The sequence below is a fragment of the Temnothorax curvispinosus genome, unplaced genomic scaffold (assembly GCF_003070985.1).
Source record: "Temnothorax curvispinosus isolate PA1 unplaced genomic scaffold, ASM307098v1 QBEX01007734.1, whole genome shotgun sequence".
Classification (NCBI taxonomy): domain Eukaryota; kingdom Metazoa; phylum Arthropoda; class Insecta; order Hymenoptera; family Formicidae; genus Temnothorax; species Temnothorax curvispinosus.
In genome coordinates this window covers 918496-936708 of record NW_020217514.1, presented here as the reverse complement: position 1 = coordinate 936708, position 18213 = coordinate 918496, and the positions used below count along the sequence as shown (strand labels likewise).

The window sequence follows — 18213 nt, the reverse complement described above, 5'->3', positions numbered from 1 at the left end:
TAGCTATATAAATATCAAATATATCGAAATAAATAAAATAGTGTCATGATATTACAAATTTTGTAACATCAATTACACAACAGTTTTATTTATTCTTATCTTAAACATTAATTTAATTTATTTCTATCTTAAACATTTAACTTTTATTTAAAATTATTTTTGTAATTTTTTTTATGTGAATGTGATTTATTTTAGAAACATTTAGAAAATTATATAAAATATTGAAAAAAAATTCATATACTCGCGTTGTTTCTGTCATAAATGTCTCCGTACTTGCGGTCGCATCTCTTTTTGGGAGCAAATTTCTCGGACAAACCTAATTCAATCAGGCCGATTAGGTACGCTATTGGCGAATTTACGCGCGCATTACCCGCGACCAAAACCTGACCTGGCAGCCGCATTCCGGTGCGTGTTCGCCGGTCGAGATACCATAAAAGCTTAGGCATGTCGGCGGATCGACATTCATTATGTATCGGCAAACACGACACGAGAGGATATAGGGTATGCAAGGCTGGTTGGGGGAAAAGAATGGCGGGTGAAGAACCATTGACGTGCCGGACATAGGATCGGCATAGAATTTAATCTGCTTTGGCTTGAATTTCAAAATACGCGATGGCTAATGCATATTGCCTTTGGCGCCGCTCCAAGTCGCCTATGCAGTCGAATCTACCTCCCGACCTCCTACTTTTCCCTCCCCCCCCCCCAAGTCTCGTTTGCCATCATCATATATCTGTTCTGTCGAATTCTCCCACTATGTGACCCACCAACCCCGTTGTTATCCCCCTTACCGGCCAGTGTAAACTCATTTTGTCATGCATTAAACGGCGCGAAGCATCACACCCCTTCCCTGTACTCTCTGCCGCAACTTCTCTGTCTCTCGATATATCTATATCTCTATTTCTCTATCTCTCTCATTTCTCATTCCCTCGCTTCAAACGATATTTATGCCATACTAATCGAATATCTCCTTTATATGCGCTTGCATATACAAGCATTCACCCTTTCTCTACCGAGCACCGTCCCTCACACTCTCGCCTCGTTGCAGTGTCTATGACGATGGCCTAAAATTTGAGGACCATCTCCGCGTAGCCCAGCAACCAATTCCGTCGTCGCTTGTGCGGTAACAAATCTTACAATTAGTGTGATCGCGATTGTTGATCAACCTGTATGTACACGAAGCGGTTATTAAAATTATGGTTATTAAAATTAATGCAGGTAACTCTCTTATCAATATTTATGTCATTATTTGAAAGCGATTGGACAGTAATAATAATTCAAACATTATCTTTTTTTTTAAGGATTTAAGTTACTTGAATAATTTTGCACATGATTAAATTATGAATATCATATTTATTCTTTATTGCAGAAACAATAACTGCATGAGTAAAACTTATATTAAACAATTACATTTATAAATTTTCTTCTAATTCTAACGTTATATTTTATATTACGTAACACATCAGAATAGTTTTACAATAAATACAAATTAATATTTTATCAAGCGCACTTCTTGCGTGATCTTCCCAACTTGTGAAAAAAACTCGTCATTAACATCTAATTGAAAGGATGGGAATCAACGGAAGACGGAAAATTGCGCAAACGAAAAGGGATTCGATTATTGGCGATCCCAGTATCGTATCGAAACGAATGAAATGCGCTTAACATACTTAGGATCGTTTGTTCCACTACTCCGACTAGCGATCCGAATCAGTCTCATCACGGCTTATTCCCATCCGGAAAATGGTCGAAAATTGCTTTTTCGCATGCACACCGAGAAACGTCAGCGGCATATCCCATTATTCCGCTTCTGCTATCAAGTGCTATTGTACAAGAAATAGCTAGCTTTTGCTACTAGAAGATAATATAAAATATTGCAGTATTGTTGCACATGTAATTAATGTAATTGCGCGTGTAATTAATAATTTATATTTATTAAAATTTGATATTAAATTTTTATGATCTTGAAAATCATGCATTTTGCATGTAAATTATAAATGTGTGCAAATCAAAATAATTAATCTCATTAATTTATCAAAATGATATCTATTGATTAATATATGAATTTATTTAAAATTAATTGCACTGTCGAAAATTGTCGAGAAATTTTTCCCCTTCCTTTTCCGATTGCAAGAAAGATATCTAGCTGTAAAATAGTTAACTATGGCGAGAACAATGTGCACGAAGATCATAAAATTTTTATAAAGAAATCCCGCTTTTATTCTTCCTTACTATAAGTTGGAACCTCGGAGTTAAGAGGAACAAACATTCTGAAGTAGGAGCTTTTTTTGTCAGCCGGCACGACAATTTAGTCCCACTCATGGACCACGAGATTTCGTTAAGTGTACTAAGAAACAGATGTTCTATTACGGGCGACACCCATCCTCAGATTGTCCTTCAACGACTCTGTGAAATACAGTCTGCTGCATTACTTCAGCGATCAAAAATCTCTGTGCATGACTTAATGAAACAAACATGGAAAACAATCAAAGAAATAAATTTGTCAGTAATTTCAGAGGAGGCAATTGCGATTCTTTTCCGATTCCAACGTAAATCGATATAGAAGTTAAAAAATAGATTAAATGGTTTAATATAGATATATAAAAAATCTTATTTATAGAATTTTTTGTAGAAATTCATAATTAATTAGAGAAGATGCCATTTTCGTTTGAGCTAGATTTTGATAACCTAATAACAACATTTCTGTGTGAATTTTGTATACTCCTTCCAACTCAGTAAACTATTTATTTGTCGGTCTTAAAACTTTTTTGTTGGAACAGTAAATCCACATATTTAAATTAATAATTGATTTAACTTTTGATGCTAATAAGTATCATTTTTAAATTGCTGTAATACATTTATTGTGAAAAATATCCCAGCCAGGATTCGAACCTGGAGCTCTCTATAATCTGTGTGACGGGCGTCTTATTTATATAGGTATCAATTCGATCACTGAAATATGTGGTGATACTTGTAATTAAGTTATCATGTAATTAAATTTATTGCGATATTTTGCTTTAAATTACCAACAACAAAATTCGTATTTTGTTTAATCCATATGTTTTTTTAAATTCATCATCAATTAATGGTACGACAGGCCAAGTCGAATCTTAATCTTTTATAGTTTCTTTGAAGATTTAGTATTTATAATACTTTAATTATATATATATATACGCTGGGAATAGATTACTTACTACTAGCCCACTACCCAACCCTCAACCCTTCTAGAGGGTAAATTTTAATTAGTTATCTATAAACAATACATATTAATCTTCAATTCCTACCATGGCGTTGTGATTATTTCAACAATTTGTTTAACGTTTTGTTTAAATTCGCTATGTTTCCAATTCCCTTTAATGCTCGTCGATATAAAAGCCAGTCGATAGAGAACGCGGGTGTGAAAGTAGAATGAAAATCATTTAGCCAAACACGCACGTAAATCGTCGATTGATGGTATCGGTAGCCAATGAATTAGCTTTCCCGTGCACGATGAATCACTCTGATTTACTGGCAACTTCGGAGTTGTATTTAAAAGGATTCACTGCTATACTATCAAGGATTATTGTAAGAAAATCTGAGCGATAGAAGCACATTTCTTAGTCGCATTTACATTTATAGATTGACTCGTATGAAAGAGATGTGTTCTGTGATAATAATTGCAAAATTAGGAATTGTCAGAATCGCTGATTTATAAAATGTATAGTATAAGTATTTTATATTTATACTATAAATTTTTTAAAACTATGTAATATATTTTTAAAAGCGGGAATCAAACTTCTAAATTTCGAAAGATTTTCATCTCTCTAACTGTAAAAAATGTTATCAAATAAGATTATAAATCTATGAAAAGATCTTTAAAACAACTAATGGACGATAATAAAGATTTATATAATAAAATAATACTTGTTGGATAGAGATTTTATAAGAATAATTACAAATTACAAAAAAAACGTATGTAGCAGTAGTTTGACAGAACTTTGGTCAGACGGACGTTGCGTGATACATATTATACCCTTGGTTTAATTTAATCTCGTATTTTTATAATTGTAACGCTTCAAATAAAACATTTTAAATCTGTTTTATCCAAAGATTTTATTTTCCATTGCTTTGTTATCGTCTAATAATATATTTTTTATTTTATTAACATAAAGTTTATTACAAATTAACAGAAATACAACACGTTTGTTCTATTCAAAACTTAATAGGTATGTCCATTCCTAGTATACGGGAAATAATTAATGTATACAAAAGAATATTGAAATTTCGATATAAATGGCACGAGAAAATCTTGTACGTACGTCCATTGATATCTCGAAGTACGCTATATGATATCTTATGATTTTTCAATCTCTTCAACAGGCATTGTATCGATATAATGTACTTGTCTAAAGTACTTTCAATCCGCTTATAACACCGTATCATTATCACGCAATTTTACTCTATAGCAGTGTCGCCGGAAGCGTTATGTTTCCTCGCATATAACATGGATAGCGGTTTGCATTTGCACTTGAACTTGCGGGATACACGGCGCTTCACGAGTTTGCATGCCCCGAAGTCATCGACATAGTATGGAAACGCGTGGTATGGGTGTATGCATTTGCCTGAAACATTAATTCACGACGATCGCATGGGAAGTAATGTGTCTACTAAACTATTCGCTCTTCCTTTGATCCTATACGCGGGAACATAAAGTACGCGGTTGCATTCGCGCTAATGTTAGATAGAATGTATATTCCGCGAATCGTGATTAATCTTTGAATAAAACGGCGATGAATCATCACGAGCAAACCACTGTCCCATGAGCGTTCTGCCAATAGAATTATTCAAATGACGTCAGCTATTATGACAAGGTATAGTTCATCTTTCGCGAATGCATTCGGTACGCGTTAGCATAACGCATAAATACGCTTAGATACGGATAGATAATATTACTAGGCGAAAAGATCTCTAATTTTGAAATTGATGTAGAATATATAAATCCAATAAATCTAAAATTTCCGAAAATATATCTTTAACCGAAATTGTCAGAAAAATTTTGTTCAATTTCAAGATTATATAATCTAATTTGCACCCCTGTAAGAGAAATTGATTTATCATACATTATAAATTGTTGCTTCTATTTATTAACTCAAATACGTAGTAGTTCTGTAATCTGGGCTGTAGGCAAAAGTTAATCTTTTTGTTGTAGAATGTGTGAAATATTCACACTAACATGGCAGCTTTTCGGAGCTAACCGCGCGTTATAGCGGAAATTCTCTTGTACTGCCAGCGTAATGCTGGGAGTACCGTGTTTATTTAAAAATGCCGACTTGCAAAATGTTGTTTGTAAGAGAAACTCGATTTTCAAGCGTTTTTCGAGCGCAGCACGACTTTGCACGATGTACAAACCAATACACTTTCGTTCGCGTTTACGCGGCAGTGGCATTCGTGTTTATCCGCGGAATTAACTTATCGCCGTATAATTTCTTGTCGGTAATTTACTGTTTTATGTATATTTCTTCTTACTGTACGGATTATCGCGGCCATCCATTATTGTAATGCCGTCCATTATTAACTTAGAAGTTATTATTTCTTCTTATTTGTCAACTTTTTATCACGGTTTATCCGTCGTCACAGTAATCACATTTATGTGTAATTGGTTGTTTATCTTATTTACATTTTGACTTATTTACAACTTATTGTTATAACGGTATTTATATAAAATGGGATATTTATCTTTTATGAGATTTTTATCAAAATTTTAAAAATGTTAAAAGAGATTTGTCACAAATGTAATTCTCATTATTTGTAGAAAATTGTCATTTATCTTCCATACTTATCATATAAAACCACGAGTATCAAGCTAGTAATTTATAAACTTACTTCTAAGGATATCTTTTCGTAATTTCTAATACAATAAATTCTAAGCAACAAATCGGCAATACTGAATGTCATGTTGTTGAATCAATCCATTTTTGACACTTTGACAGACACTCTCGGAAAATAAACGCGTGCATTTATCATTATTTATATGCGACGGAACGATCAGTTATATTTTTCTACATAAAACATTGCCTGTTTCGTTGAAAATTCACGTGTTTGTTGTTTACGCTGTTCGTGGCAATTTTCCGAGAAAAAAAGAAACCATCAGCCGCGCGCTCCCTCGCTTGGGCCATTCGCCGCAAAATGAATTTTCGTCCCTATCGCTCACCGTTGACGAGTAGTCCATGAAAAATGGCCAAGTTGACGGATTGACGGACGAGTAAGAAGTGTAATATCAAATAACGGTCTACTTTTCTTTTTGGTTATCTATAAGATTTCGAAAAACAGCAGAAGTATCATAGCAAGCTGTTGCTGCAAGCAGATTTTTTCTCCTTTAAGATGCAGTTGAAGTTATGGAGCGTTCTTGAAGCGAAAATTAAAAATGTGCACTAATTAATAAGGATTAAAAAGATAAATATAGATATTTGTATATAAAACAATAAAATTGTAACAAGAACCCAATTTAAAATTAATAAAAAAATAACAAGATAAAAGAGGTGGCAGAATAAAATTTTCACGAAAACGGTTTCTGTGTTTTGTGCGAAAAAAAATCTTCAAGATACATGACGGTAGAAAAAAAAATATGATCGACTGTTAATAATCTATTATTCTCTTAACGTTATGGATCTTAAAGATGATCCTCGCATTTGTACATTTTGGCACAAAATGCAGAGACAATGGCAATGGTTAGGAATATTTCTTACATATACAAGTACACTATAATATATTGATTTAAACGAACCACTTCCGGGGCCCGCACTGTAAATAAATTTTATTTGATCATTCTTACATTTGTACATTTTGGCACAAAAAGCAGGAACAATGAGTTAGGAATATTTCTTATACATATGCTAGTACGTTATTCCGATGCTTTGGTTTAAACAGAGCACTTCTAGGGCTCGACTGTTAAGAAATTATTAGTATCTTAACGTTATGGATCTTAAAAAGATTATCTACGAATTTGTACATTTTGTCACAAAACGCAGGAATAATGATTAGGAAATTTTCTTTATACGTATACAAGTACGCTCTGATATTTTGATTTAAACTGAGCACTTCCGAGGCTCGACTCTTAATAAATAATTTAAATTTTTTGTTATAATTTTATTGTTTTATATTAAACAGATATATTTTTTATAATCTTTTTTTATTTAGGGAATATTTATAATTTTTGCTCCAAAAACGCTCTAAATTTTAACTATATATATTCTTTAAACGATATTGATTCAACTAGCGAATAAAATGTCATATATACAAATTAGAGCTATTGTATTGCAGTGTTATATAGTCGAGAAATATTTTTTCGCCAATATGAAAGAAAGTCACACGTTGAAAAATTCAATCGTCAATTTCTTTGCGGTAAAATAAAGTATATATCATTTTTTTAAATAGAAAAACATCTGTTATTATTAATATTATATTCTGATCAATTTGGTTTTAATTACCATATAATGTACTTATGTAATTTAAATTTTGCAAGTTTACGCATTATTATGCAACGAGATCATCAATAACATGGATCGCATCAAATTCGTGCGAATGAATTCGGATAAACTCAACACAATAACCTAAATATAATTTCTATCTGATAACAATTATTATTAGTTCTTTCATGAATGATATTTAATTGAAGGTTAATATGTGACACGGTATTGGTCGGGGTCACCGTTAACAAGCCAAACAGAATGTGGGATCGGGAGAGCGAAATGGCGCAGAAGCGCTCGAATGAATAATCGAAGCGTGCAGCGTGAGCTGAATGCGGAAAAATGTGAATGCATGCAAACCGTTTTTGATACACCTCCTGTGGGATATACTGGGTGTCTCGTCGCAGAACATTGAAGAACATTATATCAATATTTAATACTCCACTGTCGTATGACGATATTCATAAATATCAACTCGTTTAAATACGAGGATCTAGTTGGGTTTTCTCTTGAGGTTTTCTTTTGGTGTCACTTATCATAGTAGAAAGTACAAAAGCTACACCGCTCCTGGAATAACTTGAATATTGTATGTAATAATAGACGGACGGATCTAGAGAAATCGAAAATAGCGTCTATTAGATTTTCTGTAATAAATCTAATCACAATTGCGATAATGTAATCACGACTTGTCTTTCGTTAATAGTTTCCAAAGCTGTATAAATTTATTTAATACGTCGAAGAGACGCTCACGGACACTTTTATCGTTGAATTCGTCTTACTTTACGCGATTAAATCGACAAAAACGGAAGTCGGGCAATCAAAGTCGCAAATCGACGGACAAAGTTCTTGCGCGGCGACCGCGTAGAGATCGGTCCATTAAACGTTTCACTTCGCCGGCAAGTTCGTCAGCCATTCGTTTCTGCTAATGCATCGCGAGGCGAAGTTTTAATTCGACAAATACGACGACGGCGGCGAACACCCGATGCATTACCTACTTAAAGACAATGGCGTGGCCGCAAGCGTTTCCCGACAATGTATTACCGTCGCGGACGGAGATACTTTCCCTGATTCTCTTTAAATGGTGGCGGTAGCTTTGTTTTTAATGCGCGTGACCCAGTTGGCCCGGCGCTCCACTTTACCCATTGCACGTTATTGCACCTATCCCCGCGATAGCTTAAAATGAATTTACGTGGTGCATTCGTGATGATCATCCCGGATGAATTTCATTTGCGAAACGATGGGACGAGCCAGTTCTTCTGATATCACATTACGGATATATCGAATGATAAATCATAGCGTTACAGTTAGCGATATGTGACTGTGAATTAATAAGGAAATGCGAAAAATACAGCGAACGCTCCGTCCGCGTTAGCATTCAATTAGAACTCTCGCGTAAATCATTCTTCGAAATTGGCCGTCGTATACTTTTAGAAACTCGAAATGCGACAACGCTGCCGGTAAATACTATTTACTAATTAGCAACGTCTCAGTCATGCTCGAAATACGACGACAAGTTTGCGTCGTGCGAAATACCGTATGGTAATACGAGCGTCTTTTAACGGCTCGATGTTACTTCGAGTTGTTAACTATTTTATTACGTCTTGTAAATGAGATTCGCCATTCGACTAAAGCGATACGCGATATCGTTGATATCACGTCGTCGTGAAAGATGCGTCAACGTTTCACGACGTGTCTCCCTTCCATCGCTTCCGCTTTTCCGGCGTCGACTTCCGCTTTCTCAGTTAATCCAGTAAAAACGTACAGTATCTGGACCGGTAATCGCGCACTTCTTTAAAATCAGAGATACGGGAGATGAAAGAGAGACGGCGATTGGCCTGGGACACCCTATGTGCAGAATATGCGCGATAAAATCGTCTCGGCGACGTGCACGTGGAGACCTGCACGGACCTGGATGAAAAGTGGAGCACGGGAGAATTGCGCCGTGACGAAGCGACAAAGCAGTTAAGTGATCGATCAGTCCTTAGGTGTGCACCATCTTTGCTAGTGACCCCCCGCGAAGCCCCCCCCCCCTTTCCTGGCTGCGTTATATATTACGTGGTCCGTGCCCACATAATAACGTTGGATGCATCGCATAAAGGCGTCGCGATGGAGAGCGATTATGACCGGGTGCATGCCCGACAAAACACACTTGCGGCGAGTATATAAAAAGAGTATATATACACGACGTCTGTTGTAATCGAAGGTGCATCACGGCGTATCTCGCGTTAAACTCGTATGGTTTTGGCGAATTAGGTTACTGCAAATAAATAACAAAACTTTTCATGCTTCGGTTTTTAGTTTTAAACAAATTTTCATAGAAGCTGGATCGCGGCTATAATTAAATAAAAATATCTAATACTGAAGATTATAAAATTATGAAAAATAATTGTATCCAATCACAATGAAACTTTTTATTAGAGTAACGTCGTTTACAAAATCAAACAACCAAGTATTTGCATTAATAATTCCGTTCCCATTCCCGCTCTCCAAAGCATGACAATCAAAGAGTTTAACGAACAAAAATTGCGTACAATGCTGAGCCGTTTATAATTTAAACATACAAAATTTTGAACACAGTGAAATATAAATACTGAAATGATTATATTTCATACTTTCTACGTTCTCTTTTTGCTGAGCGAAGTTTTTTAAATGAAAGTTTGCTTTATCTGTCAGTGAGGGCAAAAAGCGAAAATTAAATAGCGGAAATTCTCCTCACCCGGTGTGTAAATAATTCACGGCGCGAGCAATTCGCATTGTGAGAAAACGTGTCGGGGCTTGCGCTCTAAAATAATTCAACGACGTTTTATCGATCAATTTGCAATTCACTTCGAGCGTAAACCGTCTTTGTAACTGACCCGATGACCTGCGGTACATAATATGGTCGCACGTTAATGTTGGTGCGGTACATAGACGCAGCTATGTGATGGACGTTGCACGGTGCGTTTATAAACTTTCTCACGCATGCACGCACACTATGCATGCCGGCCTCGCGAGTAGATTGCATACAAAATAATGAAAAACGGCGCAGCGATGATAACGCTGCTATGTGTGATCAACCTTTCACGGTTAATTAATTAATGTATGCCATGTTTTGACACGTTGATTGAAAAGTAAATACAAAATTGTGATAGCCTGTTAAACAGGAATTTAAAGAAGAGACATTTCTATTTTGAAGTATAGTATATAGCAATTAAGTCACTGTATTACGCGATAAATGGTTTATTTCTTTAAAAAATTGCTCGACTTGCAAAATAATAATAAAGCTTTGATCCCCTTTCAATTTTCCACAACAATTACGTTGTGGAAATTATTTTAAACTGCGTATATCGCGGTGAGCTGAGAGCCCAAATTTTTAAACAAATTACCATAGATTAATTAATCGATTAACTGACGCATCGCGGTCGTACATTATTGCTCCGCACCCCGATTCCGCAGTTTAGCATTATATTATGTGGTTACAACCATGCAAGGGCAACTATGTGAAACACGCTTGTACAATCGATACGTGCGATTTCGGCATATTAGCAGCGTAAGCATGTACATGGAATTTCCACCAACAATAGCACACGTCGACAATATGCTTTATTAAAAGTGGAGAACTCCGTGAAAAATGCATGAAGCACGTTGTTACGGTTGTCATTGTGGAATTTGTGGTATTTTAATATTCACAGATGACATCGATAAAATATTACCGTATATTACAGTAATCTTTATTACGTATAATCTATAAATCACCAAATTAAGTTTAAATACGAAATAGATTATTTTAATTTGAGATTTTTTTTGTTACTTATTTTCTCATCTATCGTTATATTATTTTATATATAATCTCATACACTCTTAATTACCGATAATTACACAACAAATACAATTATACGCGTTTACATATAGATCTTTTTCTTCAAATATCTTCTTTTTTTTTATGTCAAATTTTATTTATACCAATTGATTGCATGTTACGCTTACATTATGTATTATAATAATATTATGCAGCACATAATGGTAGACATATATTTAAATAAATGTTTTAATTGCATCATTAAGAAATTCCTTTTCGGTACGTCTACTCTGAAAAACGATAATTACGTTGAATATTTTATATGTTTACGTTCCCGAGAACGACGTCAATTAAAAAAGTATGTGAGTTGAATGAAATATCCTCGATTTAAACTGTGTTCAGTAAATTCCAATATACATGATAAATGTTACGTAAATTTATCGAAACGTTTCATTGCTTTGCCATCCGATCAGAGAGAACGTTTTTTTCGGGTTGGTTTTGAAACATCACGATGTTAAATGTATGATAATTGAACTCGACCTGTACTTTCATGGGTTAAATGCTATTTTAGGATCTATAATGTAGCTGGGAGACAGTTCATAGATCTAAGGTGGTTTTTCAATTTATCTTATGTTTAAACGGCGTTTGCTGGCCGATAAAATTCTTTTATCACCGAATTTCTTCGGAAAGTGTTAGTGAATGAAAGCAAAAGTGACTTTCGCATAATATTATATATATTATATTTGGTACAACGTAAATGTCAGATATCATGAATACAAAAAATAAAATACAACTAAAAATCACAAAGTTATTATAATTTATTAGAAAATACTCCGTTTTTTCAACATAGAGTGTGTCTATAAGTTCCTGATTCATTTCTGATTTCTGATTTTTACAAGTACATAAATTATTATTTTATATAAAAGTAATATTTTGATATAATGTATATGTATAAGTTTTTCAAAACGCAAAATTGATTCGAGGAGTATCCATATATAAAACCTTTATTTTAAGAATATTATTATTCCTTACTTCAAAGATATACATTTGCTACGTAATGAGGAAGAATATAAAAAAGATGCGAGCATGTACATAGAAAATTTTAATGTAATGTTAATGTAATTTTACATTACCTGTTATACATAAGAACGTCGGGTTTCCACAACCTATGTGGCGGTATTCTGAGGTCTCGTACACCTCCATAGTCCGAGACGTTCCATCTCATGTTTACGTCGTTCCATTCCTGTAATTAAATGAAAATTATGCAAAAGTTACATAAAAGAGAGTTATATTACAAGAAATTCCTTGTCATCAGTTATTAAAATGTTAACTAAAGCAACGAATATCGCACTTTACTTAAAGAATTTCAACCTAAATAATGAAAAATACAGATTTATAAAATATATTGCAAATTTGTACGATCAACAGCTTTTGCAGCTGTGCCATAGTTTTGAAAAATAATCTTTAAGTCAAATTTAACATTTCACGTAATCAAGAAAGAAGACAGATGTCGACACACATCTGAAAATTACGTTCGAATCACTGCGTTCTCTCTAAAATGATGTTGACACTATTGATTTTTCGAACAGTAAATGCGAACCTTCGCTTTTCGCGCAAATATTTTAGACTACATCGTACACGTCAAGTAAATACTACAGCATTTCAATTTAATTCTCGTCCAGGGAATTCACGAATGTGTTATTTCGCGAGACAAGTCCCGTTCTTTTACTCCTAATATAAAGTGCACCTTGGGGAAACCGTATTACAAGCGTGCTGTTCATACAAATAAATTTGATAAATTACTTTTAATATTTTTTATTATTTATTTGATTTATTTGATTAGTTGCGATAGAGTTCTTATAATTTTCGTACGAAAAAAAATAAGATAGCACTATAAATTGTAAAATAGACATTAAAGCCTCCAATAAATTTTTTACCACGAACAAGTTTGAAATTTAGCCGGACACCAGGTATGACGGTGCTCGCTAATGCTCTTCCCGTAGTTTCCAAGAGAACATTTTTCGAACTTTCCTTGCGAGTTTACGTGACTTCTCCGAAGCGATTTAGGAGCTTCGAAGTATTCGCGGTTCGAGGTGCCTTTCACTTTGGATCTGTAGTTCTTCCTTCCTTCTTTCCTTCGGTGGAGCGGAAATGAAAGAGACAGGATCGATCCGACCAGCGTGGCCGTAACAGGTCGTTGCGCGTTATTTTTGACCGAATTCTTTCAAGAAAATTATTCCGGGCGCGAAAATCGAAAAATTAGAAGAACGTGGCAATGTACATACATCAATGACGTTTTAATATTAATTATTATAAAGTTTGATCTCCTTGTCATTTTCGAACCACGTTCCACCCGCGTTTTTCTTTCTCTTATTTATTTAAATTTTGTTAAATATTGACGGAAACTGTTTTCATTATTTGAATTTTATATATGGCTTTTCTATTATAATTAGAATTTACTGTTTTGTTATATCTAATTTTTTATTACATTTATATTGGATATTATTTATGACAAGTATTTATTCGCACTAAACAGCAAACTTATGGGTTGACCTAATAGCTATGATAAAAAATGGAACAGAAATAAATACGACTATATCAAGAAAAATAGAGGATAAGGTTTTCCAAGATTTCCCAGAAGGTTATCCCCAATAGTGTAACAACTCTCGTTTTGATACCACCCCCAAAATTTAGTATGCAGCAAGCTCGAGCGGTTCGGTCACCTCGGCTGTCGTACTCGCGTTAGTCACTGACCTCGATTGATTAGCTGCTGATGGAGTGCAACGCGAGATAATTAATAACACCGCGTGCAGTTTGACCGGCGGGATGGTTTGCGGACTTGCCGTACGTAAGTCATTATTATAGTCGTTTGCGCGCGTGTAAAAGAATTGATGTTGCTAATTTTCGCCGCATTAATTCAATTCTCTTATCGCAAAGAAGTTTCTTAAATTCTTTTTATATATCTAATTGATGAGAAAATTTAAAAAAACATAAAAATACAGTATCTTTTCATATATATTTTATAAATTGTCAGCTTATATGAAAGCTCGATTTTAAATATATATTATGTTTAAAGTAAATTAAAAATATAACATATATTTATTAAGCATTTTCGAACTTTTTTCGACAAGATAAATTATTTATCGTTTCAATTATTTATTTAGCCGAAAAATATTTAGAACTTTAAATTTCGTCTATAGCGAAAAGTCACATATATATAAACAAATAATCTATTATCTATTATTACCTAGTTCTTTTATCTCACACAGTGTAATCTTATTTTTCACAAGAAGCTAATTGAGTCATTGAGTATAGCCATTGAAAGTAAATCCTTTGCTTTTAAGAAAGCATCTTGTCGACCGTAGGGCAAAGCTATTTCGTGCAAAGCTATTTTTCCGGACGATCCTACTTTACCTTTGGCACGCGATATCACTTCTTATTATCTCGTTCTATGAAAAGCGTGAGCTCGAGCGATGATGCTTCCACAGACATCTTCCACAGACGAAACAAATACCGACAATCTCGTTTCGCACTTGGCGAATTGCCTCTGAAGAATATGACCTGAAGATGCAAGAGTCGACAAGCCGAATACAGAAGTAACCGGATATGGGATAAAAGTCATGGGATCGGAACGGAGCGGAATTCCGTTACGAAGCGTCTATATGATTTCGCGAGTCACGCAAATTCCAAGCGAAACGGTTTTCGAGAATGTCATTTACAATTCGCGCCTTTTGAAATGCGACCTATTTTCTGAGATGGTATTTTTACGAGAAAGAGAAATTTCGATATATTTTGTCCGGATAAAAAAGTATACTCATAGAAATATAGCTGGTTCTCTTGTGTGTTATTATTATTTCTTATACACTATTGTTTTTTAATCCCGACTTTTTTTAATTGCAATATAATTCTATAAAATGAGTTAGATCTACGCTATAATTTCTTTACTTCTAATTTATAAGAGAATAAGCAGTCGTTTCGACTGATCAGCCGAACAGTTAAACCGTACGTTGAAAACAGAAATAGCCCGATAAAAGTCGAACGTAAATTGATATAAAGGTAACGAGAGAGAAAAGAAACGGAAAGTCGGAAGATTTAACAATGTTGCAATGTTGCATCGAAGACTTTTTCATCTTACGACTTTGCTGTACTACACGGCCTGCGAGTACAGAAAAAACAAGATATATAAAGTATATAGGATAGATAAAATCGTATTATATAAAATATATAAAAATGAGGCAAAGAAAAAACCATGAGATAATTATAATATTTTATATTAAATTTATGCACAAATAATGTGATTATTTCAATAAAGTGGATCGTTAGTTTAGTAACTTTTATAAAAATATTTCAATCTTTTTAATTAAAAAACTTTTTCTCGAAGTTTTCTTACAAAGTAAATATATTTTCTATATTAAGCTGCTCGTCAAACGTAGTCTTCGATTTATCTCGTCAAAGACGATTTATTCTTAAGTAAGAATTATGTAACATTACCAGATACTTACATATAATAACTAAGTAATATTTAGAGAGAGTACCTGTGTGAGATATAATTTATTTCATCAAAATCAAAAGAGGGAATATATACTCGGCAAGCGTGCATTTCTCTACGCGATAATTATACATCGACATAGGCGAAAAGTGGAAACTCTCGTGTAACTCAGTGATTTGCATAGCTAATCCAGTCTTAGTTAGCATAGTTTCGTAGAAAGTGGCCTAATATTCCGGTGCACACTATATATATATATAATTCCTGTTGCTGCGATATTCATAAACCTGAAATATATCCGTCACACACTATCTTCGGCATTCCTATGACGTAACTCGAGAATCGATTATTTATTTTCTTGCTACGAAACTTTATTAGAAAAATTTTACAGAACACATATTATAAATATCTCTTGTTTCAAATATTTGTGGATTTAAAATAAGCTTTTGATTATTTTTATCTTTGCTTATACTCATAAAGAATATTATACTTGTAACGATACAGGTCACATTTGTCAAAATTCTGTGACAACTTAATACATTTACTAACTACCATTTGTCATTTTAAACAAATAATTTAGTTATTAATAATAAAGAAATATTTCCATTAAAATACATGTCATGCTTTACTCACGATATGATACATGGGCGCTTATAATATATTCTATAATAAATTTTATATAAAAATAAATTTTTTTCCCGCGGATTATACCGCATCGGAATGGCCGGCTTTCTTTACCTTTATCGAGAGAACGTAAACACATAAATGCGTTTTATGAGTTTAAGGAAAACGCTTTTATGAGTCTACATCCATTACCAGTCGAGAATTGCTCGAGACAGTTATAGTCGGAAAGAACATTCCATCAGAGCGAGCGACGCTGTAAAAATCAAGCATGAAATAACGCGGTAATCTTTCTTGCAATGACAATTATATAGTATCTATAGGATGTATGCCGGCACCCGCAAAACGAAACACATTATCGCGCGCAACATTTCACTGGAGGGTCGAGACAAATGAGCTTAATCGAACCCAAGCCAGCCAATCGCGAATTCTTTCTTCCAGGAATCCGCGCTTTTTTTCCCCAGCCGAACGGTTTCCCAGCGACACGAAGATTAAAACGATAAGGACGAGACATTCTCGCGACGGAGTCTCTCCGGAGATTTAATCGCACGTTCACATTTTAAAACTCACGAATTGGGAATTCGAGTAATTTCGATTACCGTCGCGGCACGAATTCGCGCGGAATCCCGATCGCCATTTTATCGCATAAGACCGAGAGGTAGGTAGAGGACGGCTACGCTGGTATTTGTCATGGAAAGACCTAGAGTTCCTCTAATAAGAGTTACGACACCGTCCGCTATTAATAGGGAACTATAGCGAACGATCGAGAGAGACAGCCTCCCCATTCTCGTACTTTTCATTTGGATGTTATAACTTTGTCTCACTTTTACTTAACTTCTTCTCTATTAATGGCGGACCAATCAGGAAGCATCACGCGGTGTCATAAGGAACTCTAGAAAGACCGATCTAACAACGTCGCGTTGTCGACGATCCCTCTTTCCGCTTCCATTTTCTCCTCGACGAAATTGTCAATTAAAGATAACGAACGATCCAAAAAGTAACAAACTTCTTTGTAAGACGAGATCACGCAACAAAACGTGACCCTAACGAACCAAGATTGAGATTGAAGGGAGAAATAGAAGTTGAATATCTTTCCCGTCTTATCATTGGATATACATGGGATTTTAGAATTGGCGAACAAAGTTCCTCTACGAGGAAGCTGATGGCAGATTTCATGAACTATGAAACTTATATTTAGCTTCTTACCAAGAATATCGAATAAAGCTGCTATATTCCATGACCTCTTAAATTCAAATGTACAATTTTTTAACAATAAACTCCAACAGTAAAATTTTATTATTTATGTATATTTTTAGAAATTAGTTTCTATATTTTTATCAATAAACGTAAGAATTATTAGCACTTCGTTATTTTTACCAGTAAATTTTACAAGCACGCTTAGTATCACCAAAAATTAAAGGTACACATTGAAAAAAACTCTACGTATAGTTATAAAAGACGTAAGTATCATTTAAAATAGAAGGGCATCTTGAAGTTAGGATTTCTCTATGTGAGAAGATACGTGGCGCGGTATAAATAATGTACTGAATGATTGGAAGTAAGGTAAATGTATATGTTAAAACGAAATTCAGTAAATGTATACACTTACAAGAACTCTATAAATATGAGTGTAGTGAGATAGAGGGGTGCGGGGCTGCGCCCTCCACCTCCAAAAAAGGGAATCTAACCCAACTCAATCTATATATCAGTGATATATAATGATATTGCTTATTAAAAGATATAAATTTTGAAACATAAAATTTAGTAAATGTATACATTGACTATAGTAAGTGTATACATTTACTGATTTCACGTTTTTACTGTGACATATAGGTGCATATAACGAAACATACACGAACATCTACCAAATCCAAGGTATCGCACTT

General features: G+C 34.3%; 1 protein-coding gene and 1 long non-coding RNA gene across 3 annotated transcripts in view; one reads left to right on the top strand and one right to left on the bottom strand.

The window, feature by feature from the left end:
• The window catches only part of LOC112457340 (neuronal acetylcholine receptor subunit alpha-7-like), a 192709-nt gene that overhangs the window by 30343 nt on the left and 144153 nt on the right, over positions 1-18213 (bottom strand). For both annotated transcript variants that reach the window (XM_025020329.1, XM_025020330.1), the window contains one exon: positions 12354-12463. In XM_025020329.1, the coding sequence (XP_024876097.1) occupies positions 12354-12463 (110 nt within the window). The remainder of the gene's footprint in view (positions 1-12353; positions 12464-18213) is intronic.
• LOC112457343 overlaps positions 1-18213 on the top strand; it is a 75295-nt gene that overhangs the window by 2246 nt on the left and 54836 nt on the right. The gene's annotated exons all lie outside the window — the stretch shown is intronic.